At 54.6% G+C, this 26,894-nt stretch overlaps 10 protein-coding genes across 10 annotated transcripts; 7 read left to right on the top strand and 3 right to left on the bottom strand.

Annotated features, from left to right (window-relative positions):
* Window positions 1–597: 597 nt before the first annotated feature.
* On the top strand, window positions 598–2,756 carry PG998_014848 (uncharacterized protein; the record flags this gene model as incomplete). The annotated part of the gene is made up of 3 exons (XM_066881664.1): window positions 598–749; window positions 775–1,561; window positions 1,584–2,756. 3 exons carry the CDS (start codon window positions 598–600, stop codon window positions 2,754–2,756), a joined length of 2,112 nt encoding a protein of 703 aa, XP_066723209.1.
* A 3,399-nt stretch (window positions 2,757–6,155) lies between these two features.
* On the top strand, window positions 6,156–7,756 carry PG998_014847 (uncharacterized protein; the record flags this gene model as incomplete). The annotated part of the gene is made up of 4 exons (XM_066881663.1): window positions 6,156–6,454; window positions 6,610–6,851; window positions 6,922–6,979; window positions 7,042–7,756. 4 exons carry the CDS (start codon window positions 6,156–6,158, stop codon window positions 7,754–7,756), a joined length of 1,314 nt encoding a protein of 437 aa, XP_066723208.1.
* Window positions 7,757–8,202: 446 nt separating this feature from the next.
* PG998_014846 (acyl-CoA oxidase) lies at window positions 8,203–10,374 on the top strand (the record flags this gene model as incomplete). Its single annotated transcript, XM_066881662.1, has 2 exons — window positions 8,203–8,655; window positions 8,722–10,374. 2 exons carry the CDS (start codon window positions 8,203–8,205, stop codon window positions 10,372–10,374), a joined length of 2,106 nt encoding a protein of 701 aa, XP_066723207.1.
* A 1,265-nt stretch (window positions 10,375–11,639) lies between these two features.
* On the top strand, window positions 11,640–12,542 carry PG998_014845 (uncharacterized protein; the record flags this gene model as incomplete). Its single annotated transcript, XM_066881661.1, has 1 exon — window positions 11,640–12,542. One exon carries the CDS (start codon window positions 11,640–11,642, stop codon window positions 12,540–12,542), a length of 903 nt encoding a protein of 300 aa, XP_066723206.1.
* Window positions 12,543–13,615: 1,073 nt separating this feature from the next.
* PG998_014844 (Ankyrin repeat protein) lies at window positions 13,616–14,061 on the top strand (the record flags this gene model as incomplete). The annotated part of the gene is made up of 2 exons (XM_066881660.1): window positions 13,616–13,782; window positions 13,833–14,061. The coding sequence occupies 2 exons, from the start codon at window positions 13,616–13,618 to the stop codon at window positions 14,059–14,061; spliced, it is 396 nt and encodes a 131-aa protein (XP_066723205.1).
* Window positions 14,062–15,210: 1,149 nt separating this feature from the next.
* Window positions 15,211–16,905, top strand: PG998_014843 (ankyrin repeat domain protein; the record flags this gene model as incomplete). Its single annotated transcript, XM_066881659.1, has 1 exon — window positions 15,211–16,905. The coding sequence occupies one exon, from the start codon at window positions 15,211–15,213 to the stop codon at window positions 16,903–16,905; it is 1,695 nt and encodes a 564-aa protein (XP_066723204.1).
* Window positions 16,906–17,390: 485 nt separating this feature from the next.
* On the bottom strand, window positions 17,391–18,908 carry PG998_014842 (uncharacterized protein; the record flags this gene model as incomplete). Its single annotated transcript, XM_066881658.1, has 3 exons — window positions 17,391–17,630; window positions 18,112–18,639; window positions 18,729–18,908. 3 exons carry the CDS (start codon window positions 18,906–18,908, stop codon window positions 17,391–17,393), a joined length of 948 nt encoding a protein of 315 aa, XP_066723203.1.
* Window positions 18,909–19,871: 963 nt separating this feature from the next.
* PG998_014841 (uncharacterized protein) lies at window positions 19,872–20,684 on the bottom strand (the record flags this gene model as incomplete). The annotated part of the gene is made up of 2 exons (XM_066881657.1): window positions 19,872–20,300; window positions 20,376–20,684. The coding sequence occupies 2 exons, from the start codon at window positions 20,682–20,684 to the stop codon at window positions 19,872–19,874; spliced, it is 738 nt and encodes a 245-aa protein (XP_066723202.1).
* Window positions 20,685–22,083: 1,399 nt separating this feature from the next.
* PG998_014840 (uncharacterized protein) lies at window positions 22,084–22,953 on the bottom strand (the record flags this gene model as incomplete). Its single annotated transcript, XM_066881656.1, has 1 exon — window positions 22,084–22,953. One exon carries the CDS (start codon window positions 22,951–22,953, stop codon window positions 22,084–22,086), a length of 870 nt encoding a protein of 289 aa, XP_066723201.1.
* A 1,643-nt stretch (window positions 22,954–24,596) lies between these two features.
* PG998_014839 (uncharacterized protein) lies at window positions 24,597–26,195 on the top strand (the record flags this gene model as incomplete). The annotated part of the gene is made up of 1 exon (XM_066881655.1): window positions 24,597–26,195. One exon carries the CDS (start codon window positions 24,597–24,599, stop codon window positions 26,193–26,195), a length of 1,599 nt encoding a protein of 532 aa, XP_066723200.1.
* Window positions 26,196–26,894: the final 699 nt, after the last annotated feature.

Genomic DNA, 26,894 nt, shown 5'->3' with positions numbered 1-26,894 from the left:
CCGAGCCCGCTAAAACGTTTGCCTCCGTGCACGGCCCTCAATGATTGTCGGGGTTAGCCGGGTTTAAAGTATCTAGGTGTTTCTTCAGGGGCGACAATGTAAGCAGTTTAATATTTTTCCTCAGGTGTGGCAGCTGATTGAATCCTGACATGATGGCCTTGGGTAACATATCTGTGTTGCCTGGCTGCCTGGCGCGCTGGCGACGGCAACTAGGGCGGGCCCGTCATCGCGAGGAATGGCTTTCGCGCCAGCACCAGCCAGGCAGCCAGGGCAAGGATGGCATGGACAAATCATCGCAGATCATCCAAACACGACTCAGACTCCGATCGATCTATGAGCCACCTGTTACACGCTCTGTTGTGTATGTACTGATGAATGATCATATTCCATTGGTAGCTGGGGATAGGGGATGCACCAAACAAAGGGACAAGTCTTATCGATAAAAACATGACATCATCTCCACTTGCGCTTACTAGCTTCGCTTCCCCAACGTCACTGATTGATTACATTGAACACAGCTTGCGAACAGTGCTTTCAGGCATCCCAAGTACATCTCCTGAATAACTGCGTTTGCACCCACTTGAGCCAAACACGATAATGGAGATGTTATCGGGACTCAAGAAGCTCGCCGGCGGTCGCGGTGAAAAACAAGACGACCATGACGAGAAGGGCGGCACAGAGGAAAAGTCGCTGACCACGATCCTCCCCACGCACGAGGACAGGGCCAGCTTGCTGCTGCTCGTCGTCGAGTCCCTGGACGCCATGCGCGCGCAGCTCACCAGCACCTTTTGAGGTGGGCGATGTGACCCATGTGGACCCCACCAAATTGGAGATCTCGGGTCAATCCGAGAACGAGCTCAACGTTAGCGACGAGAAGGCCGCTGAAGAGCCGGCCGAGCAGCAGCCCGCAGAGGAAACAGCCGCCAAGCCCGAGGAGGGTTCTCAGAAGGCCGAACAGAAAGCACAGAAGCGAAGGGAGCAGCTAACCAAAGCATTTGCCAAGGATGACATCGTCGCATTGAAGAAGGCCTCCATAGCCCACTTCGATCAGTGGCGCGAGAATGTCCTCGAGCGTGTGGGTGAAGTGGTCAACCAGAAGGCCGACGATGAGGACCCGGCTATGAAGAAAGCCAAGGAGGAGGAGTCGCACCGTCGCAACGATAACGACCAGCAACAGCAGCCCATGGCGAGCACGACGGGAACTGCCGCCGCCGCCTTGCAAGATGACCGCGGCTTGATCGACCTGCAGAAGCTGTTCCCCCCTCAACATACGCCCTTACGTGATCTCGATGACGCACACCGTGTCCTGGTCCTTCACTCCCTCCTGCTTCTCTTCCTGAGCCTCGAGACATACCAAGCCGAATCGCGCGTCCTGATGCTGCGGCTCGCCAGTGCCCTGGCCGTCCCGCCGCGGGTCCTAGCTGAGGATGAGGGGACCGTCGCCAAAGGTCTACTCGAGGCCGCGAAGCACATGAGCGCCGACGAGCAGAAGAACGAACGAGTCGACAAGAACTCGACAGCCCGCAAGTGGAAGGTCGGTCTCGGTGCCGCCGCTGGCGCCGTGCTAATTGGCGTGACGGGAGGTCTTGCGGCACCCCCTGCTGGCGGCCGGTGTGGGCACTGTCATGGGAGGCTTGGGGCTCGGCGCCACCGCGACGGCTGGCTATCTGGGCGCATTAGCAGGGTCGGCACCGCTCGTGGGCGTCTTGTTTGGCGCGTACGGCGGCAAGATGACGGGCGAGATGATCGACGAGTACGCGAAGCAGGTTGAGGACTTCGCCTTCCTGCCCGTCCATCCCCCCAGCAAGCGCGAGAAGAGCGAGACGCGGCACCTGCGCGTCGCCATCGGTATTTCCGGCTGGTTGCTCTTGGAATCCGAGGTCGTGGACCCTTGGAAGGCGCTGCTCGCCAGCAGTACCGAGTCCTTCGCCCTGAGGTTCGAGCTGGAAGCGATGCTGAACCTCGGCAATGCGCTGACGGGCTACGTGGCCAGCTACGCCTGGGGCTGGGCCAAGAAGGAAATCATCAGCCGCACCATCTTCGCCGCTCTGTCTTCTGCGCTCACTCTGCCCTACGGCCTTGCCAAAGCGTCCAGGGTCATCGACAACCCCTTCAGCGTGGCCAAATCGCGAAGCGACAAGGCTGGTGCGGTCCTCGCTGACGCTTTGATCAACAAAGTCCAAGGCGAGAGACCGGTCACCCTTATTGGCTACTCCATGGGTTCCAGGGTTATCTACGCATGCCTTAATGAGCTGGCCAACCGTAAAGCCTTTGGCTTGGTGGAGTCGGTCTGCCTGATTGGCGCCCCTGTTCCGTCTGATACAGTTGCCTGGAGGCGCATCCGCTCCGTGGTCCCCGGCCGCATCGTCAACGTCTACTCGACGAAAGACTACCTCCTCGGCTACCTGTACCGCACCAGCAGCCTGCAGTACGGCGTGGCCGGCCTGCAGACGGTGCACGACGTCGAGGGCGTCGAGAACGTCGACGTCTCGGACCTCGTGGACGGCCACACCCAATACCGCTTCCTCATCGGCTCCATCCTGCAGAAGGTCGGCGTCGAGGGCGTCGACGCCGAGGTGGTCGAGCAGCAGATGCGGTCGTTCCGCCGCGAGGAGGAGAAGAAGAAGAAGGGCGAGGCGGGGGAGAAGTCGCCCGAGGCTGAGGCCGAGGAGATGGAGCGCGAGATTGAGCGGAACACGGCCAAGGAGAAGGCGATTATGCGGAAGCCGTTGCTGCCGCCGCGGCCTTCGGCTTAGAATACACCAGCTTGATTAGGCGGTTACTTGAGGGATACACACATTAGATACCAAACGAATTATGTGCCTATAATTTCCGACTGGTGTCTAATTGCTTCTATCTGAGCCTACGTGAACCATGTCCATTCAAGCAGCTCATCTGCCAATTCCCTATGCTTGGGAGAAACTCGACTAGGGGCTTTGCCTTTCAATGTTTCAGCACTGTGCAGCCACAAACCCTAAACTGGCATACCATTGCTCGGACATGATACCTAGACCTCTCAGTCTGGCCGTTGTGCTTTTACTACAGTGGAAATCCAGAATGACGTGTCTTTTCGTGAACCTATTAGAAAGGGCTAAAACCTTTCCGGCGGGAACCAAAGCATCGCAGGCAAAAGGGACGATGGGTGTGCAGAGCGAGAGAACGAATAAACTGAATAGGTCATCCGTGTTGAGTAGCTCTCTCCATTCGAAATGTGTTTCACGAGGATCAATGGCGTTTAACTTTGGATGTCAGAAGCCTAACCTCGAATGCATGGTTACCCAACGGGCCGACAAGGAACGTTTGACCTGGGTCGAAACTCTTGCGACCAGTAGCCAAGGAATAGGAATTGATCATGGGCAACTTTCATCACCTGTTTGGAGATTAGCCGCGACATACATAGAGCGATGACTTGGGCTAAGAAGTGCTGCAGACCGAAGACCGACGACCGAGGCCAGAGTGATGCCGGATTGGTGCGAACCCCTGGCGCACCCGTTTCTCCGCCAAGTCGGCGTTTGCGCCCAACAAACAAACACAGCTTCCGCCTTGGTGCATCCCCCTACCCCTCTCCCGGATCCCTCCGACCAGATCGACTGTAGTTTGGATCACATGGATAGATAGTTGGCAAGAAACGACGTGGTAATGCAGGCTCACCGACAGTCGAATGGCGCGGGGTAGTGGTTTGGTTGTTTGGTTCCCTCGCATGATCTCTCGTGACTTGCATCTGCTCAGCGTTCAGGTCGTGCCACCACGCAGACAGACAAAAGCGGGGGTCGATTGGCTATTAATATCGGGAGCAACTCAACTCCCGACGCCTTCTGCCTTCAATCCTTCATACCAATGACATCTCGCCCTTCATGACACGCCCTTCATGACACGCCCTTCTACAAACAATTGGCGCTCTTCGGTCTTCACACAGTAATTGAATTCGTATCTCGGCCGACGATCAATGGCACTTCCTACTCACTTGGTCCTTTTTGCGCTCAGCGGTGATTGATAGATGGACATGAACAAATGGACGGAAACCCCGGCCTTCCCCTCAAGCCCCCTGTGCACATCATCACCCCGGAGTCTTGCATCCCTATCGGCAAACACTCTTCCCCATGGAGCTCCACCACCTCTTTGCCCTAACGGTCCCGGACCAATCTGAACTACGTAGGTAGGTAGGTAGGTATCACACGTTCCCCGGAGAAGGACCCCCTCTGAACCCCGGCAATTCCGCGGAAATTGAGGCACTAGCTCCCGGCCCGCGTCCACGTGTCATTCTCTTGGGATCGCATGGACGCAGGTCGTCTGCATAACCTCAACTGATAACAGCACCGTATACACGTGTCGTTGGGTGAGATGGGATCATTCGGTCAGCAACTTTGGATATGCTTTGGGGCGGTAGACGACCGAGACGTAGTTCGCTCCCCGCGCGACAATACCCCGGCAGCAACATACGCCGTTTCAGGGCCCAGGCTCGCCGCCCACGCAAACCGTTGAGAGCACCGGCTACGGGTGACAATGCACCGACTAGGAGATGACCATGGATATTTCGAAGGTAAAGAGGTAGAGAGGGACAAGGACGCGAACTACGGTGGCGAATAGAAATGTCGAGAATCCGATCGTCGTCGCCGAAACCAAGATGAGGCGAATGAGACGTCAAGAAGATTGTTGTTGTTTACCACGGAAAGAAGTCACGAGAGGAGGACGATCAACACGGGTACGACTACGAAGATACTTACGAGAATTCATGAACGCATGCGCGGCCTGCACCGGTTCCCAAGTAATACCAAGGGCTTTCATCATGGGGCTGGAAGCAAGAAGGTCAGCCACGCACCCTCTAGCGGAGACCCTGGTTGGATGGCGATTGACACGGCGCATGGTGTCCAGAGGTACGGGCGTGGAGGATTGTTTAGGTACAGTGAGGATATGTGGAATGAGAAGTCCGGCGGCGGCAGGGAGGTGTAGGAAGGCATCGGTTGATTTTGGCTGGTTTTGGCAGAGCAGAAAGGAGTTGGCCAATCTATCACGAATGAAACGAACCGTAAACGTCACCGCACTGGAAATGCAGTCATGGGCATGCACCCATAGATTGATCACATTATTCCCCATTGCCATGTGTGAAGGAGTGTAAATTCATCCACTCGATCATATGCCGACTCACCAGTGCCGGGGTTTAGTGCTGTTTAGAGGTGCCGGGAGTACCTGAAGTAGTGTGACTTTTACCAGGGAGTTCGCTTAGTGGGGGGCTGTTGGGAGTTTGTGCCGGTGCTCGTAATAGAGGGAACAGTGAACGCTTTGTAAGCTTCTACGTATTGCCGTGTATTCTAATCTGTCCATATTTGAGGGGACATACTTCTTCCACTTCATGCACCTCGCAACCTTTTTTAATCTACGATCCAGGAACAATGCAGCAATTCCGGCAGTGGGGGTTAACCGTTTCACTGGGCCTGGCGAAAATCCCCATTTCCGGGCCCTTGCGCTGTGATTCGCCGCCTCCACTGCCGAATTGCCCTGTTGGGAAATCCCTCCCAGGAGAACAACCCAGTTGCCACGAGGACAGACCCTTGAAGGGAGCGACCGTCCGAACTCGTAATACATACACGACGTCCTTATCGAACTGTTTAATTCTGCGGCTCTGGCTTCCTCGATTTCCGCATTCCACACTCGAACCACTATGGGCCTGCTGCGACGGAAACCACGCAGGTTTGGGGTGCTGCGACCGGCGCTAGCTGGACAATTGGGCCGATAGCTCAGCGAGCGAAGTCCCTGGAAACGGAGACGTTGCCCCTACCAGCCCTGCACGGCCCGCTGTGGGTTGGATTTTGGAAGGGGCGACGACACCAAAGCGCATCAATTCCGCGCCAGCATCGCATTTGGGCAATCACAACACCGAACTCTCTCCATGAAACCCGTTAATTCATGCAGATCGATGGGCTGATTTGCTGAGATTGGAATCAGGGTGATCCAGACCCTTGGGATTGGGGGGTCATTGCTCAGGGGCTTTCATGAGCCTGTTGCTGGGAAAAATTGGGAACGAAAAAAAGATCAAAAGCAAACATCTGCCCACTGTTTCCCGTAGATGTCCGTCCACTCTTGCAGTCGCATTATGAACTAGAAAAACGAAACTCGATCGATATACCCACGAATCCGTAAAACCAAACGACATCACCATGTCCGTGCCATCGTCCGATTTCAAGGTCATCATCGCCGGCGGCAGCGTCGCGGGTCTCACCCTGGCCAACGCCCTGGAAAAGGCCGGCGTCGACTATGTGCTGCTGGAGAAGCGCGACATCGCGCCCGAGATGGGCTTTGCTCTGCTGATCCTGCCCTGCACCACCATCGTCCACGACCAGCTCGGCGTCTCCCAGGGCTACCTGCCGCCCGCCATCCCCTTCGATATCCGCGAGCACTTTGACGGCAACGGAGGTCTGGTGAGCAGTACCAACGAGGGCGCTCTTATCGGCGAGAAGTAGGTCAATTCGCATGTCCACACGTCAATTCGAAAAATCCCAAGCAGAAAGAGAGCGAATACCACATAAAATTGATATAAGAGGGATAGTGGCGTAGCAAGTATATTATGAAAAAAAAAAAACATACTGACGGGAGACGTGAATGGTGTTACAGGGGAAACCGGCCTTTGATCATGATCGAGCGCAGCCGCTATCTTCGGGCCCTCCGCGACGGCGTCTCCGACCAGACCAAGCTGCGCGCGCGCGAGGGCATCGTCAGCTACGAGGAGGGACCGCACGGCGTGACCGTCACCACAGACAAGGGCAACCGCATCGAAGGCAGCATACTCGTCGGCGCCGACGGCATCCACAGCGCCATCCGTGGCATGCTGCACCCCGAGGTCGATACCACCAAACGTTCGTCTTATCCAGATACTGCTTGGAAGAACATGGGGGATCAGCCGTTAACACAGTGCCGCGATCACAGAGTTCGAGACGACTTTCCGAGTTCTGATCGGAACATCGTTCAACCACGACGTGGATAAGTACGTCGATACTTTACCTTGAAGACCAATGACCAATGGCTTGATTGACTGACATCGAGTAGCAAGGAGAAGCTCCTGATGAAGGAGGGCTCGACAAACCACACCCTGCACCCCGGCGTCGGAGGCCTGGCCTGCGCGTCCATCCCCGGCAAGATCTTCTGGGCCATGTACGTGCCGCTCGAGAAGACGCCGCTGCCGGCGGGCGGCAAGCGGAGCTACTCGGAGGCGGACATCGAGGAGGTGATGGCGCAGTGCGGCGCCGTGCACTGCTGCGCCGAGTCGACGTTCGCGGACCTGTACCGCAGCCGCACGGCGACCATCATGGTGCCGCTCGAGGAGGGCGTGGTGAAGCTGCCGTGGAGCAGCGCCAGCGGCCGCGTGGCCCTGGTGGGCGACGCCGTGCACAAGACGACGGCGACGCTGGGGCTCGGCGGCAACGCGGCCGTCGACGGCGTCTGCTACCTGATGAACGGGCTGGTGCCCCTGCTGAAGCGCGCCGCCGACGCGGCCCGCCAGCCGACGTCGGAGGAGCTGGCGCAGGTCATGCGCGCCTACGAGAGGCAGCAGCGGCCGCGCGCCGCCTACGCCGTCAATGCGTCCTACTACGCCACGCGCTTCGAGACGCTGCACAGCTGGTGGGCGTACGCGGTCAAATGGGTCTACGGGCTGCTGCCGACGAGCATGAAGGTCCGCGTCTTTTCCGACTTCAACGGCAGCGCGCCCGTCTTTGACTTCCTGCCTCACCCGGACGCGGTCGAGGGCAAGAAGGAGCAGTAATGACCGTCGGTCGGCGCCTTTCCCATTTGCATGTGACGGGCTAGACCGACCTGTTTGTTTTTCTGGGGGAAGTGCGCGGGGGCCAAGTGGATCGGGTGGTTGATGATTCATAAGCGCCATTCTTTGAGACAAGGGAAATGACGGGGCGTCACGATCATGAGTCGCGCCGAAGCTGAAAGTTGCCGGTCTAGCAATGCCAGTCTCGGTGGGGCGAGATCGACAGGCCAAAACAGCGCTACCTGAGAGGCCTCGGCTGTGCTGCTTCGTCTCGAGCCGAAATAGCGGCGTCATTTACTCGGCTTCTGTGTTTATTCATTGTCGCATTTACTCTTCGTGTACCATACCATTCCGGTTACTTCTCCATACTACCTTGTCAATTGAGCGTTACCTGTTGTTCCAATCCATTAATCTTTCAATCGTTCAATCCAATTAAGTCGTCGTCAACCATGTCGCCCAATCCCCCATGGGTCAAGAAGCTAGCCCCCGCGTCTCCCCACGGGGGTGAGCTGCTAGCCAAGGAGCGCGCCGCCAGCAACATCGACGTCGACCAGCTGGCCGAGTACATGTTCACCAAAGAAGTCCTAGACCAGCGGGAGCGCGTCCTGAAGGTCCTCGCCGCCGACCCGGTGTTCGACAAGTCGCAGAACTACTTCCAGAGCCGCGAGGCCCGCATCAAGGCGTCGCTGGCCAAGGCGAAGCGTCTGACCCAGCTCGCCGTCCAGCACAAGTGGTCCTCGGAGGACCACGCCTGCGCCAATGACTTGCTGACCGAGGCCACGCCTTATCGCCTCCATGACACTATGTTCCTCATCACATTGCGCGAACAGGGTACGCCCGAGCAGCAAAAGCTGTTTCTGAAGAAGGCCGAGAACTACGAAATCATTGGTTGTTACGCCCAGGTATGTGCTTCTGCTGCTGCTGCTCTATGGTAATTTGGATCTCAAGCTGACTCGTGACCCAATTAGACTGAGCTTGGTCATGGCTCCAATGTGCGAGGTCTAGAAACGACTGCCACATGGAACCAGGCGGACAAGACCTTCATTCTGCACTCGCCCACCCTGACAGCCTCCAAGTGGTGGATCGGCACCCTGGGCAAGACGGCCAACTACGCCGTGGTCATGGCGCAGCTCATCATCAACGGCAAGCACTACGGCCCGCACCCGTTCCTGGTGCAGATCCGGGACCTCAAGACGCACGAGGTGCTGCCCGACGTGCACGTGGGCGACATCGGGCCCAAGTTCGGCTTCAACACCATGGACAACGGGTTCCTGCTGCTGAACCAGCTCAAGATCCCGCACGTCAACATGCTGGCGCGCTTCTCGCGCGTCGACCCGGACTCGGGCAAGTACCAGCGGCCCGCGAACCCGTCGCTCATCTACGGCACCCTGACGTGGGTGCGCAGCAACATCGTACTGCAGTCCGGCTCGACGCTGGCGCGCGGCGTCACCATCGCGACGCGCTACTGCGCCGTCCGCCGCCAGTTCCAGGACCTCGACGCCGCCAAGGGCACCGTCGGCGAGAACCAGGTCCTCGACTACACCATGGTGCAGTACCGCCTGCTGCCGCTGCTGGCCGCCACCTACGCCCTGCACTTCACGGGGCAGGGCATGGTGCGCCTCTACCAGGAGAACCAGAAGCGCATGTCGTCGGCCGCGTCCGGCGGCGACGCCCGTCGTCGTCCGGGCCCCGAGGAGCTCCAGCCGGGCACCGACCTGCTGGCCGACCTGCACGCGACCTCGTGCGCGCTCAAGGCGTACGGCAGCACCGTCGCCGGCGAGGGCCTCGAGACGTGCCGCCGCGCGTGTGGAGGCCACGGCTATAGCTCCTTCTCGGGTATCGGCTCCTTCTACGCCGACTACCTGCCCACCCTGACCTGGGAGGGCGACAACTACATGCTGACGCAGCAGGTGTGCCGGTATCTGCTCAAGTCGGCGCGGGCCGTGGTGGCGGGCACGGCGGGCGACAACGACACGACGCGGATCCTGAAGACGTACCTGGACCGCCGCGACACGACGGGCGCCGCGTACGACATCCTGGCCTCGGACTCGGACCTAGTCGCCGCGTACGCGTGGCGCGTGGCGCACCTGGCCTTCGACGCCCTGCAGAAGCGCGACGTGGAGAAGCAGTCGTGGAACTCGCTGCTCGTCGACTTCTACCGGCTGAGCACGGCGCACGCGCAGTACATGGTGGTCAAGTCCTTCCACGACGCCCTCTTCGACAAGGAGCAGGCGCAGGCGCTCGAGGGCTCGCTCGACCGCCAGGCCGTCGCCGTGCTGCACCGCCTCTTCCGCCTGTTCGCCCTGCACACGCTCGCCGAGCGCGAGGCCGACGAGTTCTTCGCCGCCGCCGCCACCACGGCGCGCCAGATCGCGCTGGCCCGCCGCGCCGTCATGCAGCTCTTGGCGGAGATCCGGCCGCATGCCGTCCGGCTCGTCGACGCGTGGAAGTTCCCGGATTGGCAGCTGGATTCGAGTCTGGGACGGTACGATGGCAAGGTCTACGAGGATATGTTTCATCGGGCGAGCGAGCTGAACCCGCTCAACGACGTCGTATTCGATTCGAACCCCAACAGTCGTGTGCTGTTCCGGGGCGAGGCTGGCATGTCGAGTAAGCTTTGAAGGGCTTTTTTTAGTACATACGCACACTGTGGATTGATTAGAGGACTCAGGCCGGTATGCACGTATCGAGTTATACGCCAGGGTTGAATGGGCGTCTTATTAGAGATGTAGAAGGCAATTACTACAGTAGAGATATACATCAATAGATCTTTTCCAGGCTATTAAAGTGAGATGTCTATGGATTGCAGGTTTTATCTTAATATTGTTATGCTATCTTTCCATCGAATGGAAGTGATACAGTACAAAAACTTTCTCTGTAACAGACATTTACTTCATCACTCATACCAGTGTTGACCAAATCAAGCCCCTTTTGGAACAGCCTGTTTGAGGCCTGATATGCTCGTACATGTAATGTGGCTTGTTGGTCACACTGGTCACTCCTACTCCGGAGAGGGTGGTGTGTCGCACAATGGTGGCTTAGGTTCTAATTAAGATACCACCGCTCGCGGGCATGTCTACCAATGATTAGGCAGTGTTGAGTTCAGTGACGAGAGCGGACTCCCTTCAATCGGCAGACTGCATGGTCGTGGCGGACAAAGATTACAACGCTTACGCAAGTTTTCCTCGAAGGTTTGATGCCTGCCACCATTGGTCCGATTTTGGTTTTGGTGTGTACCACGAGCATTCAGCTATTCTTGATGTTTTCGCGTTGCCCATCCCACCCTTGGTTGCTTTTATCTGAGCTCTCATCCCATTTGGCTCGCGGTTATTTCCACCTTTGCATAACTAGACGATTGCAGGCGTCGCCTTGTAAACAAATGAGGCTCGGGTAGCCAAGACACATGCACTTTCGTCAACATATGCGATACGCGGCTTGCACATGATTTAAGGGGGTATCAGAATTAGTACGTTTTCCCACCAAATGTCCCGATGATAAATACTCAGTTTCTATGCACTGCTGACGTTAAGTGATAGCTTAGTCAGCCTTTTGTGTCATCAATATCACCCGGTAGGCCAATATGTCTTGCATCTGAGCTGTCACCGCATCTCACAGCCTCCGTGCTATCCGGGTTTTTAGGATTGAATGTCTTGATTATCTGATCCCTGCCACTGACGGGAGGAAATTGACTACACATTCATATCAAATCATTATAACATCCGGCTACGTCCGTATTCAGTTGGAGCAAAATTGCTCTTAGCGCTTCCATCCAGCAGCCTGCAAACTACTTTATTCCTTCCGAGTCTATGCAAACTCCCTATGCATACCGACTAAAATAACACCCAGGGGGACAGGTCTGTGGTCCTATCTCATATTAATTGTTGGAATGGCTGCCACTCGCAATGTTCTGGGGCCCCTTACCACCATATTCACGCCCAAACCAACATGCACGACGCCTGTAGCCGGCTCCTGTCATGATCAGAACTGCGTTGCCTGGAACGGCCAAGTCTGCACGACCCTTTCAAAGTGGAACAACTCGTACAGTGTGATGGACCAGTCCTCCTGCTGGCCAGCGTACACTTCCGGGGCTGTCACAATCGATGTGGCCGTGAAAGGTGCCCTAGGGGGTTGGGGCTTCTACTCGCCGGGGCTCTCGTGTCCAGCCGGTTACACCAGCGCCTGTACCAAGACGGCCGACACCAACAGCCAGAATGACTTCACCTTCCAGTTCGCGCCCACGGCCGGTGAGACCGCCGTCGGCTGCTGCCCTACTTCCTTCTCCTGCAGCCTCGACCAGTCAGGCCACAACACCTGTCTGCGCACCGCGCGCTCCACCTTCCAGGACGTCGTCTCCTGCGGCGGCACCGCGCCCCCGGGCACCGCCGCCTCGACCATGGTGGCCACCTCCACCACGCACCTCCACATCCTCGCGCCGCTGATCCAGATCAACTGGCAAGCGTCCGACCGCCCCGCTACGGCGACCAACATGACATCAGCAGAGACACGACCGGCCGATTCGTCCGATGCCCAGGGTCGGCAAGCGGGGCTGAGTACCGGTGCCTATGCCGGGATAGGAGTGGGCGCAACTATTGTCGGTCTGCTGCTGCTTACGGGGCTCGTCGCGGGCGGCTTCCTGCTGAGGCGGAAAAGAAGGGAACGTGACGGAGGCGGGGTAGGAAGTTTCACGGGCCCAGTCAAGACCAACCAGGATGTAAGGCTGGGACCTGAAAGCAACATCCACGAGTTAAGCGAGAGCGGTCATACACGGCAGACTCATGAGCTGGGATAGCGCGAGTAGTTACTTATATATTCTATACATATTCAATTGTCCGCTGGAGGCCGATGCAGCTAGAAGCGTTCCTACAGGGCTTATGTTTCGACTCTTATAACTTTCCGTTGAACAGGTTGGGCCGGTAGAGATTAAACGGGTATTACGCCAATTGTGGTGTGGCTAACTACCACATTCTGAAAATGAACGTTGATCAACTCTTCGCGGAGTTTATGACATGTCCTTTCAAATTTCCTTCTCGGTACATGTGGTATTTGCCGTTGTCCGACCTGTAGGCAGGTTTGTCAAGGGGGCTGCACCCTGTGAATGGGGGGCGGAGAGGGGGGCGTCTACTACCCAACGAACCATCATACCGCAGGACAGGTCATGGTTGATTACGCATCTCTCGCATTGTTACGCCGTGCATGCTGAGTACCGGTGTGGTCGCCCACGTGACACAACATATCGGCGTTAAAAGATTCCATGAGCAGGCTGGGCGGCGCAGCTCCCTAACAGACAAACAGGGTCGGAACATAATACGCAGAACCTACATAATGAGGGGTAATGGGCCGCGGATATGGTAGCCTAAGTTCGGTGAATCTGCCTGACATCACTCGTAGCCTCGTCGACGTGATGAGTGGCTAAGGTCAGTCTCGAAGGCGCCTCTGTCGATGATTTGCATCTCGGGAGTATCGTGGTTGGTCCGATTGTGGTAGAGACCCGCAACGGAAGCAGCCAAAATGGCGGTTCAGCTCGACTGCTAACCTTTGCATGATGCAGACTACTATTGGTCCGATTTTGGTTTTGGTGGGTGTCACAGGCGTCGAGACCTCCTTGGCTGTCTCGAGTCTGCCCCGTATCAATTCAACACTTGGTCGCTGCTCGGCTGCCTTTGTTGATGTGTATATCAAGCAGCATAGTTTCCCTGGAGTCTTACATGGTATCTTCCATTCTCTGTTCTTTTCGACATTGTCATATTGCACGCTCCCCTCTTTTCATCTGTTCAGTATCATCCATATACTACATACCTGGATCGCAAGCCACGAGCTGCATCTGCCCTTATTTTCTGGAGTTCCTGGTTTGTGGCGCTCACGATGGCCGCCTTACCCCCACCTCCTCCAGGCTTGCTGTGGCAGCCACGGGATTACTCTGCATGGGACGCCAACAGAGACCGAATCTACGATTACTACATCATCCGCAACAAAACCCGCCCCGAGACCAAGCGACTGATGGAGGAATGCCATGCGTTTCCAGATTTCCCGTAAGTGTTGTGCAACGTCCCGGATCTATCTCAATCTCACACTGCGTCAGCTTGCCTACGTGGGAACACGTTCTCCGAGAGCACTTCAAGTTTCGCAAGAACCTTGGTGACGATGAATGGGCGTTCCTCGCTCAAACCCTTTCTGGCAGACGGAGACTCGGGAAAGAAACCTTTGCCGTCCACCTTTGCGGTCGGCCGATACCCAATAGGAGTATTGTGAAGAATATAGGTCGAAAAGCTACGCGTCCTGGTGAGTCCATGGCATTCAATCTGTCGTAGTTTCAACCGTCATTCTAAATTCAATATATTTTCTTCTTTCTGGTTTCTAACAAAGGTATAGCGGCCAGCTCAACGTTGCCTCGAGACCTCGTTATCAGAACACCACCGCCCGACGAGCCGAACGAAACCAATAACACTTTTTTCGAGTACCAAAGCCAGCTGAGACGTCGGCTGTATCTGTCAGATCAACCACACGATGTGATACCTCCTTTCCCATTGGGTACTATGTCGGATAAGGTGATAGAGGCGCGCAGGAAGTCGCCCTTCAAACAGGTCCTTGACCGACTACCGATTGGTTGTGAGTCCATGTTATGGCAATCCAAACTGATCACAGTCTGACCACGGGGCATTAGTGGAGTCATGTATCGCCACGGATGCTACCTTGCAAAGGTCTTTTGCGTCTTTACAGCAAATGTACCCGGCACCCTCGTTGTTTGGGATGAACACCTCCTTGAGTATCCTATTCAGCGCTTGCTTCTCAATATCCAGTGACTCTAGACTCGGAATCCAGAAACATCGCCCGTTACTAGATTGGATAGGAACGGTTGCTGAGCACCGCTTACTATGCGGCATCTTCTCCCTGGACAATCCAGTCTTGCTTCAGTTTTGGCAGAACCTACTGAGATGCGCTGAGTTGATCAGCCATCTTGGTTCATTCCAAACCCTGCTCAAAACGGGTCTGGCTATCAAAAGCGGACGATGCCGCCACGTTTGTCTACGAGCATGCATCTCTGCTCTCCAAAAAAATACGGTTACCGAAATCTTAGGCACTATGCGCGGGACCTGATCTTGGCCGAATACACCATCGACGGAAAAAACTATTCCGAAATTATTGCAATGTTGCAAGGGGAAGAGCTACAGACCATGTCGGTAGCAGTCACACAGGACGACATCCAAACATTGGAGTTATTGACTAAAGGAGTCTGCCGCGTTTCGGACTTTTCCCTCCTGGATCAGGGACAACTCTGGAGGGCATTGGAAATTAACGGACTTTCACATCCTAAATGCGCCAAATTTCTTCTTCGGGAAGGGACGACTAGTACTGCTTCGCTGGAAGATGAAATGTATTGGCAAGGATCTTCACGGCCGAAACTGATTCGGGACTGTTTATTGTTTGGATATGGCAAAAAGCCGACTGACAGAGCGACTATGTCCTTCGATCATCGACTGGCATTATTTGAGGAATTCTTTGGCGAAAGAGCCCGAGAAGACGATGTTGTCACGGTCTCTGGCATTTGCATAGCTGCGATCACGGGTGTCGACTCGTTGAGGCATTACATGGGATCCATACAACGTCCAACATCCAAAGTCAGGAAGATGTTATTGGAAATTGCACTTTCAGAGTCGACAGCTCTGGGATGGCATAAGGTAATTGAAGTTCTTCTGGAATACGGCGTTAATCCTAACATACCGTATTTGCAAAAGGATTTCAAGTTTAGTAGGCTATTCCCAGATGCCCAAATCCATGCGATATGGGATCCAGCGACCCGTGCGATCTGGAATCACGATGAACGAACTCTCACGATGATATCTGACCATGGCGGCTCATTCAGCAATGATTCAATCTTGACTGCCATCTTGGAGGAAACGAAAGAAGACCAAGACCATTCGATTCTCACCGTCGAGCTACTCAAGAGATTCGGTTTCAACCCAGAAAGATTTGGAGACGATAAATTTGTTTGGAAACAATTTTTGGAAGGCGCCTGCCAAAAAAGCCTTGCCAAACTTTTTTCCTTATGGAAAACCTACGATATTCCATTCCAAAAAAAGTTTAATGGATTGGACCTGTTGCAATTGGCACTTGAGCATCATTGCGAAGCAGATATCATCCAAACACTACTTGACAACGGATTGGAGGTTCATTCAATTCCATATGGACCACACGGGGAAACGATGTTGCACTATGCTTTGAGGAGCCGTGCAGAAGGCCGACAAGAGATAGTGGCTCTGCTCCTGCGCGAGGGCGCAGACCCAGCCTCTGGTGATCCTGGACTACTTCTTGAAGCTCCATTATTACAATATTCAGCTGGCCCGCGGCAACAAAAAGATAATCTCGAGTTGTATCGCTTGATGCTGAGAAACGGCGCATCGTGGCCTGTCAATCCAGACCGTTGTCATACCAATTTGCTCACTCTACTTATCGAGAACAACGCTGCAGACCAGTTGATCTTCGAAGCGCTGGATCATGGTAGGTGTGACCTCAATTTGCAGGGCACAAGAGACAATACCACCCCTCTAGTTGCCTGCATACAGAAAAACCGTACCGAGCTAGCAAGGGAATTCCTTCGTCGTGGAGCCAAGGTCGATACTCGGGATTCTCATTGGACCGCCCTTCACGCGGCGTGCTCCACTGGTGCTCCACTGGCTTTCATCGAGAGCTTACTTGACCATGGAGCCCAGGTAGATGCCCGTTGGGATCCTCACTCCATCACACCTCTGCATCATGCCGCATCCTCCGGTTTCCTAAACATTACTTCTTTGTTGATCACGCGCGGGGCGGAAATCAATTCCTCTGTAATCTTTGATCATACTAATGAGAAGGGGAGTAATGACCTGGGTTACTTGAATGGCTCAGATGTTTACATACAGGGCAGGAGATACACTGCATTGGACTTGGCTGCCGGTGAGGGCCATTTTCATGTGGTTCAAATGTTGTACGACTTGGGTGCTAGGAGTGCCTACACGCGCATTACCTCGATTGATGGGGCAGTCCAGCTTGCCAGGGACATGGAGCACATAGGGATATTGAAGTTTTTCGAAGATCGTCTAGGTAGCCTGGACAGGACTCCTGATTTCCACATCGAGTCCAACGTTGAGGGATTGGACTGCGAGGAGCTTTTCTGATTGATTCATATTGTAATAAAACATCATCTTTCCACCTAAAAGAACAGATACCTTGGCTGATTGACTCGTGCAAATGCAAACATGCCTTTCCCCTAAAACAACGTACCCATAAAGACAAACACACTAACCGATTACAAGATAACGAGATGACGACCACTGATTGTATTCAACAAAGGCCCGCGAAATGTTCATGCACTTATCCAGGGGACTAATGATGTGCTTTAATGAAACGATATGTTATTCTGGCTATATACATTTGCCTGCACGCTGTGATACTATGCGAGCTGAAAACATCGCTCTCCGGTGTGGCCTCCTCCCGTCAAGTTTCGGCATCAAGTCATGGCGACTCTTCGGTTGACTATTACAACATCTTGTTGAAGTTGTTTTTGTTAGGCAGAGCTTATGTTTCGACTCTTTACAACTCTCTTGAATGTCGAGCAAGCTTTGAAGAGCTCTAATCGCTTCTTGCGTACACAGTAGGTGGATTAGAGGATGTGGGCCCATTCATGTAGGATCCCCCCCTCTTGCTCATTACTGTAGCCGTTGTGGTCACGGCCACAAGAATGTAGTGGCCAGAAGTCGTCGCCGGCGACAAGAATGTCCTTGGAGTTTTGGGGGTGGTCCAAAACTACGGCACCTTTGGGCTGTGGGCCATTTGGACTCCGTTTGTGCTTGGCGTCTTGTTCGTTTGGGCCTTGCGCTGGCTCGTCCCGATTCGGGACTGTCTGTTGAGATGTGGTATCTTGCGGTGGGTGGCGGGCTTGGGCTTGTTTGCCGTCTGGGTCTAGAGATGGCTGGAGAAGGAAGGGAAAGGGCAAGGCGTTGACTTTGGGAATTTCGCGATTAGGATTGGAGTTTAGGGGGTGACATTAATTTTACTACTGTTAGGTGCTTCTGACTTCTTCCAAGACCCAAATGTGATAAGCCATTAACGTTATAAAGTACCAGGCTCTTCGGTACGATATCAAAGAAGGGAATCGAGACCAACTAATAATGACGGAGCGCACACGGAGGCACGGGATCACCAAACAAAAACAACACCAAAATACAAAAGAACCACTCGAGCCGCAAGAGCCATGATCTTCACGCATCATCTTCACATGTTTCAGACTGGGAGAAGTCTTGTTCTCAGCCGCGTCTCTCCAGAAACGTGATGCATGCCCTTTTCGATCATATCGGGGGAGCCGGAAGCGTGACCGTTGTTACATGTGCATTAAGCAATATGCAGCGGCAGTTCCACTTAGCCGCCTCGCGATTCCATTCGTATCGGATGACGAGCCCCTTGCCCTCCTCGGTGCGGCACTCGCAGTCTGGCTTCTGCGCCTGGCAGTCGGGGCTGTTGAGCTGCGGATTGATGGCCAGGCCTCGGAGCATGACGTCGACAATCTCTTGTACGCGGTCGGGTATCTCCACCTTGCCCGTATCGGCGCAGATGTCGTCGAAGATGACGTCGAGGGCGCGGAGGGCGCGTGGGTTCGCCCCTGTCAGCACGCCGTCGTTGCGGGACAGGTCGCCCACGCTGCGCACGTAGTCCAGCAAGTCGTCGGGGAAGACCTCTCTATTCTCCTCCTTCACCGTGAGCATGGTGGTGTGCACGACCTGGTAGGCGACGAGGCGCTCGAGGATCTCCTTCTCGCTCTCGGGAGTGTTGCGTGCGGCGTCCTCCTTCTTCCAGTACCCAAGGAACTTCTGGGCCTTCTCGACGAAAATGTCCCGGTCCACGTTCTTGCATTGCTTGGCCCGGTTGCGCGAGCGCGCGTTCTCCAGGGAGCCGATGATTAGGGCTCGGGTGTTCTGCTCCGGGGGGATGGGGTGATGGGCACATCGGAGTACATTGGCGGAAGAGTCCCCGTGGCGCCCTCAGGTGTTTGTGTGACGATGGCGGAAGGAGGCGCCTTTCCTCGGACAACCAGGCTGGTAGCGAAAGTTGTAGGAGAGTGGCCATTTCCAGCGGTAGCAAGGCCAATCATGGCCCCCACAGCGATCTGCTTTAGAATTTGCATGTTGGGCGAAGTGCTCCCTTGGTGTTGGAAATGGTCTGGTGCGTGCTTATGTGGGTGGAGTGTTTCCTTGGTCTTGGAGGTGGCTTAGAGCGTGTTTGTGTGGGCGAAGTGCTCCTTTGGTGTTGGAAGTGTTCTGGAGCGTGGCGTCTTTATGGGAGAGGTGCGTGGTATCGGATATACGTTCTTTTTTCTATTTCTTTTATTAGGTTACAGAATGATAACCTTAATAAACATACGTACAAAAAATAAGGAGAAACTCTATTCCAAGGCAATATTGGTCACCATTAGGAAAAATTACTGAAATTTCTATGAAGTCGGTAGCTTGACATTAAACCGAAAAGAAAAGAAGGAACTGCTCACGTTTTATTTAAGTTCTTTAGGGAATCAGATGTGCCAATTCTGCTGGGCCTCCGCACTAATTAATTTAACGATAAAACGGCCAGTAAATCATTTAAGCATTTGTTTCCTCAGATCTTCAAGAGAGTCTTAACTCTTCACCATCCCACGCTGCGTATCCCTTCACCACTGCAATCCACCGACTGCGTCTGGCCTTCCTTCCAGTATTTCCTGCGTCGTCGCACCCACCATGACAGCCTTACCTCCACTTCCAAACTTACTGTGACAGCCATGAGGTTATACTGCATGGGTTACCAAACGAAAATGATCATAGGAGCGATACATCATCATATGCAATAGAAGCAGTCCCGAGACGAAACAGGCAATGGGGGATACGTATTTAAAACAGAGGCTGGTGAAATTTGGATGCTGTTAACAGCGAGACCAACGTGGAGGTTTAGAAATGAGACTATGTGCTATCGTGGCTATATATATACATTTGCCAGAAAGCTCTGGCGCTAGAAACTCAGGCGCACCATCTGTAGCGAGCAGAGGAATTGACTCGTTCTCCGGTGTTCCTACTTGCCATGGAGCTTCAGCATCGGCCCATGGCGACTCTCCAGTGCCCTACAGCATCTTGTTGAAGTTGTTGTTGTTGGGCCACATGGCCGGCCCGGGCATGGGGCAAGTCTTGGGCTGGGGGTTGGCCCAGCTGTCGTACTTGAAGAAGTCCTGGTTGCGGTTGTAGACGCCGGGGATCTTGAAGGTGTTGGAGGGCGCGGGCCCGGAGTAGCTGCTCTCGACCTGGATGTGGGCGCACTGCAGGAAGAACTCGCGGCCCGTGTAGGGCTGGTGCGTCGCGATGTGCTCGATGCGCATCAGGTACTGGCCCGCCGGGATCTCGGCCGGCAGCTTGAACTTGAACTGCTTCTGGCCCCACGACAGCCACGACGAGTCCGCCGTCGAGCCGTCCCGGTGGCCCAGCTGGTACACCTTGAACCAGTCGCCGGAGCCGTCGTAGTCGCGGACGTCGCCGGGAGCTTTGGAGAGGTAGACCTGTTGGTTTTGAAGGTATTAGGTAAGTATTCTGTCCTTTTCACATAGGCGCGGGCGTCATAAAGAAAAACATACCTGAAGGGGACCCGGGTGGCGGATCTCGGCCTGGACGTTGGTGGCGAAACCCACAACGTCCTTGCCGGCGACGACCTTGGCCGTCTTGGGCTGGGTGCGGTGGTTCTCGGAGCCCTTGTTGCAGCGCAGGTCGTTGCTGTTGAGGAAGCGGCCGTCGTCCCACGAGGGCATGTAGCCGTTGTCGTGCTCGCGCACGTACTCGTGGGGGTTCGTCACCTTGTCGTTCAGGATGAGGTGCGGGAAGTGGTAGTGCGCCAGCGTCAGCGCCGGGGACAGGGCCGCGAGGACGAGGACCGAGACGTTCTTCATGGCGGCGATTAGTTATTGGTTGGTAAGGGGTGTAGCGAAAGGATAGGACGAGGAACGAATGTGTGAGAGCTGTGAAGGTGCCACAAGTCTGTTGGGGATGGGAAAGCAGGATGCGATGAGGAAAGGGGCGAAAGGGAATTGTTTGAGACTGACGAGACCAGGCCTTATATATCCCCATGAGCATCGACGTGACTTGGCTTGCGATTCACTATAGTATTGCGCTTATTGCCAAGACCAGCAACATCTGATCGTGGGGCTCAGGGTGCAATGCTCCATGCCAAGCCAAAGAGCACTAAAAAGGGATGAGCATCCCTACCATCTTGACTCCGCATCCCTTCTGGCAAACCTCGCCCTAATTCGGGTTCTCTCCGAAGGCCCAGGAGGGCGATCGTGTATATCATAATACCCGGCCATGATTAGCGAGACTCGGTGAGTATGTGCCGGTATTTGAGTGCGTATTTCCCCGATTGGCGACCCCAGATTGCCCGTTCTATGGATGTGTTGTTAATTCCCACGCGCGCGACTGGTTCGTCCCAGGTCGGACCGCCTCCCAGGCTACCCCCTGCGAGTCGAAACACCAGAGAACAAGCAGGTACAACTTCTATTGCCCGCCCTTGTTGAGATAGCCGCGATACACTACCGAAGTGTTGCCGATAGCCCCGGACAGAGTGATAAAAGACTGTTCCCGATTCCTGTGATAACTGTTCTGGAAGTGCCATCACTTTACCAGCCGCTCTTGAGTTTTACCCGACGATGCATCATCCATTGACAAAAGGCAACTCCTCCAATGTCGCAGTCGTTTAGAACTCATGGTAGCATCATATAGTCACGATGATAATGTTCATCTTGACCATAGGTGGCTTTGGATTGCGCCGTTTCTGGCCGAGTCGGTGTCGCAGCGTGGTTAATATCAACACATCGGATAAATTGCAGGAGAGTCAGGTCGGTAGGCTGCGAAACGCCGTTGGACAGGTGGACATTTCCCTCGGCCATTTGATTAGACGGTGATAGGGCTTTTGGTGGGGAGCATAGTCTTGGCTGGATGTAACGTCGCTAGATCCCGGCAGCGAGATCGATATGTGAGATGGCATATCCATGGAACCTGCCCGAATTGGGAGTGTTTTTCATGCCAACTGTGTGGCGCACGCATTCCGAGCAACTTCAAGCGGCCGAAAAATCCTAGTTCCCTGACGATGATCAGGCGATCGTGATCAGCGCTTGGGTTTGCTATCAAGATGAGACGAACTGTGGATATTCTATTCTTGGCCTGACTTCTGGGCTGTGCATGTCGAGCCGATGTAAAGCCCAGTCTTTGGGGAATTCCATTTCTCAGTTGAAAACGAAAGGCACGAAATCCAGGTTCTGTTGGTCCTGAAATGCAATTCGATCAAGGGATCTTCTAAGCGGCTTCGACAAAGTCCAATGACCGTGTGCTGTCTACATCTTCCGCAGCAACGAAAATCATCGAGAACTTGGGTGTGAAAATAGGGTAAAGCGCCCAGTAGTCCTTGTCCTTCCTGTAAACTTCATCCGGCACGTCCATCGTCTCCATCTCGTAGCGTCCCACCAAGCCCGCGGCCCGCGCCGCCTCCTGGTAAACGCTCCTTCGCAAGTGGTACGTCTTCATGGTGAAGGGCGGGTGCGGCGGCGGGACGTGCGCGCGCGACATCATGACGTAGCCGTCTCCCGAGGCCAGCCTCTCCGTGTACTCGGTCTCGAGGCCGAAGAGCTTTCGGTCGCCCTCGGTGAGGAGCTGCCGCTGCCGCACGAACTCGTCGAGGTCTTCCTGGCTCTCCTCGCAGACGCCGAAGAAGAGCCCGTCTGGCTTCAGGTTGGCGCGGATCCCGCGGTACATCTGCGCCATCTCCTCGCGCGACGAGGCGTAGTTGAGCAGCCAGACCCCCGTCACAAAGTCGTACTCGCCTCCGTCAACTACGCCCAGGTTCAGAACGTCGCCAACGAAATATTTGAGGCGCCCATGGGCGTCCAGGCCGCTCTTCTTTGCTTTGGCCCGCGCGACCTCGACCATCGTGGTGCTGACGTCGACGCCTGTCACAGAGGCGGCACCCCACTCCAGTAGCTTCTCGCTGTAGAAGCCGGTGCCGCAGGCTAGGTCCAGGACCCTTGACTTCCCCCTGTCTAGAAGGTTGAGAGCGTGCTTGCGAAAAGTGACTGTCTCTACGTCTTTGATAACGGGCAGCGACTTGATGGCTTCGTACTGCGCTCCGATCAAATCGTACTGGTCTGTCTTGGTGGTACTGTCCACCATGATGCTTGATACGGCCGTTTCGGACAAAGTTTCGTGTATCTATCAGAAATTCGATTCTCTAAAAGGGGTAGAACTCATGTCCATTAGTTTGAGAATCAGAATGAAATTCAATGTAGTTCAACTTAGCTATTGAAGGTTTCGGGCGCCTGGACTAGTTGCATCATAGACCGCTGACTTTACCCCGAGTGGTTAGTGATATGCATGATATTCTTTGCTGACATGACCGTCGCAGGGATTACCCCGCAACCTGGATTGGGACGTTGGGGGAGATGCAGCTTCAAGACGTTGCTCCGGATCACCAGAAGCTGGATCGACGTGCTTGCGCAAGGGCATTGGTGTAGGTAACAGGGTTGAGCGTGGCCAACAGCTGCTTACAGAGGTGGTCACTACCACAGCCCAAATGGTCCAGGTGCCTCCACCATCAACGCTTTTCAATCCAATCCTCAACCCTCACTCTCACTTCACCACTTTCGAGTCCCCCGCCATGGCGATGGCCGAACCCGTCACCAATGTCCGCGCAGACCGACGAAACCACGATGCCGTGGCCCAACGCCAACGGGGTGCCAAATCCTTCGTCGCAGTTGTCCTCTGGCAATACCTCCAACCTCCGCCGTCTTTCCGAGAGCCGCCCACTATTCTATATTATTTATCACGCTCATTATTCCCTATATTCGTTATCTTCTAGGTATGTTGTTCTATTACGGCCGCTATCTCAGTCAAATTGGCCAGCGTCAGAAGCATACCTCTAACTTCACTCTGCTGACACCCGGGTCACGCATGCATGTCGTGACCGATCTGCTTCTCGCTGCCGCCATCCAGCGCTCCGAAGCCCTTTCCTTCACACAGCCGACGCCCGGCTCACGCATGTACGTCATCATCGCTCCTCGCTGCCGCCGTCAAGCGCCACAGAACCTTTTCCTTCACACCTATCGTTCCCGATACCACCAAACGGGTCTTGGGCCTAGAAACGGCTGCCGGTGCCGCCTCGACGTCTGCTTCCCAAGGAGGGATGATGGATGAAGCTTCCAAAGAAGGATTGTGATGAGGGATGGGGCGGTTAAGAGGGCTCGGTCACAGTGAGGAGCGAGAGCGCAGTGAGAGTGAGGGTCTGGTTCATGGTAGTGGTTGCTTACTCGACGACAGTGGCCTTCGAACTCAAGGTGTTGGCATCGAGAACGCCAATTATGGGGGAGACAACTCTATAGTAATCACTTATTCATGTACAATGTTTGCAAACGTAGTGTGGCCTTGGCGGTGACCACGGTTTGAATGATTCAGTTGTAATCCAAGGGAGCTTTTTCAGTTATGTATACCGTTCATGGATGAGCTTGTTGGGCCCAGAACTATGCCGTCACAAGAGAGTCCTGATTTGGTTGACAGATGTGGATGAGTGATCAAGTGATCCCAATTTGAAGAATGCTCGTTGAAGTTGTCGCTGCGACGGTATTGTAGTAAGCGACTCGGAATGGTGCCACTAGCGCCGAGACTTTAGGCAACGGTGGACTGGAGTACGGGGATGATGGTCACGTGATATACCTCCAAATATATAATCGCATCTCCATGGATGCTCTCTAGGAGCTTCTTCGTTCTCTCTTCAACATCTTATCATCCATATCCCCCACCACGTCCCAGTAGCAGCCCCCATGTCTTGGAAACATCTGCCAGCGGAGCTCAGGGCGCAAGTCATCAGCTACCTGGAGCTCCCGCGAGTCGACCGGGACCAACTCTGGCCTTCCCAGGAGTTCGTGGACAAACAATCTGCACTGCGGAATCTTTGCCTCACAAGCCGGTCCACTGCTGTGGAAGCGCGGATCTGGCTCTACCGCACCATCATCCTCTTCATCGACGGCGATGATGTAGACTTTTCAATGTCGTCACCCGGTATGAAAGTCTTCAGACACGCCCACGAGTTTGCCTCGCCTAAAGTTCCATTTGCCCACCCGGACAGCATGGTGCAGCTCATCCGTACATTGACACACAACCCACATTTGCGGACGTACATCAAATATGTGGCCTGTCCGTTCTCCAAAAGTGAAATGCCACCAAGCTCGTATACAGACCAATTGGAAGAAGACACGAAACGAATGTGCACAAGCTGGGTCCGTCATGCCCACGAATTCTCTGATACGACCGGTCTTGAGAGACAGATCCTGGAAATGTCTGGGCACGCAATACCACCGCCCAATAAGAAGCTCAACAACCCCGACGAAACAATCAAAGGGGGTATTTGGGATCTCACTGGTAAAGTCGAAGTTGTTCAGAGGCTTGTTGCGGTCCTTCTCTGTCTGCTCCCAGAGGTCGACACGTTGCTTCTGCAAGCCTGCGACTACCGACCAAGCAGGATCACACACCAGATCCTTGAAAAATACATGAACAACAAAGCTACTTCTTCTTTGGTTATGCCGAAGCTGGCAACGTTGCAGCTCCAAGTGCATCAACTACGTTGGAAACGAATCAACGAGCTAGAAAAGATTTCGTTTGATGCTGTCTACGCCCTATTGGACCTGCCCACGCTGCGGCACATCGAGACGTGGCAGGATGATGGATTCAACTCTTTTTTCGCAGCCCGAGGAGCAGATCCTGTTGATCACATCGGTCTCCAATGGCTACCAAAGATCGAAACCTTGAGCCTTACGAGTGCGGTATACGACTGCAATAATTTCTTCGCGGCCATCAGGTGGGCCACCAGTCTACGCCGCCTAACCATGGATGTGTATGGTATGGAAATAAGCCATCCCTGGTATAGCCGTCAACCGTCTCTGGATGAAGCCCTCTTGGTCCACGCCGGGACGCTGGAAGAGCTTTACCTGGGGACTTTCAGTAAGGCGTACAAGCACATCAGCGAGGCCAGGTGTCTGTCTTGCCTCCCGCACATGACTAAACTGCGGGTCTTGAGCGTTGAAATGTCCATGATGTTCGGGCCCTTCGAGAAGCTCACGCAGCTGTCCTTGCCGGACCTGCTGCCCCCCAACCTGGAGCAGCTGTACCTCGTCGACGCTTGGTTGGAGGCGGCCGGGGAATACGGCCGCTACACGTACCCAACCAGACAAATCGAAAGGCATCTCGAGGCTCTGGTGTGCCAATTTGAGCAACTAGCGGATGAGGTACGGACGCCGCGCGAACAGCAGCAGCAGCAGCTCTCGAAACTCCGCCGCGTACACCTCCGACCAGGTCAACTGTGCACACGAGGCCGATGGCTTCAGGAGGGGGCGATTGCGCCACATCGAGCGGACGCTGCGTGAGGTTGGCGTTGAGTTTACCTATTTCCTACCGCGCTGTGATTAGCACAAGGAATTACTCGTCGTCCGGCTCAGACGCCCTACGTCAACTGTCTCTCCTGTTGTTAATTCGCCCAATCCCTTCATCAGTCATTGCATCACGACTCACCTATGTCACGTCGCTTATGTTCTATGGAAGTATCTGAATATCGATACTTTCGGGGTTTTCTCAACATATACAGTGTTCCGCGAGAAGTCTTTTGTGATCGAATTCAATAGATCCCATGCTCCTGCCTCTAATATCTTCATCTTCAATGATATAACTAATTATAATGATATTCATGTAGTGGTTTGATACATAGGTCCTAAACCTCTCAATCGTTTTCCCCTGTAACCCCTGACCAGCAGGAACCACCAAATGACCCCTTTTGTAGACTAGGCTCGGAACTCCAAGGTAAGGTCAGCAAAGTCCTGAGTCTTCGGACAGGCGGATGAAGGGCACCTGGGGCTTATCTTATTTCCTGAAGTCTTCTGGGGTCTTCCGTACGCCTGGCGCCACCATTACCGGTGTTCCCGCCATCGCTGGTGATATCTGCAGTCATGTTGCAGCAGCATCCCGAAGGATTCATAGCTCCAGTGCTGTTCGCGTTCCCGCCCAGCCTTACTACAGTGCTGTGGGCAAGAGTGAAGGGAGTGAGAGCTGCAAGGAGCAATGCCATGGCC

This window comes from Apiospora kogelbergensis (genome assembly GCF_038363985.1).
Source record: "Apiospora kogelbergensis strain CBS 113332 chromosome Unknown utg000016l_segment0_segment0, whole genome shotgun sequence".
Classification (NCBI taxonomy): Eukaryota; Fungi; Ascomycota; class Sordariomycetes; order Amphisphaeriales; family Apiosporaceae; genus Apiospora; species Apiospora kogelbergensis.
The sequence above is the reverse complement of the archived record's forward strand: the minus strand, read 5'-3'. Positions and strand labels throughout refer to the sequence as shown.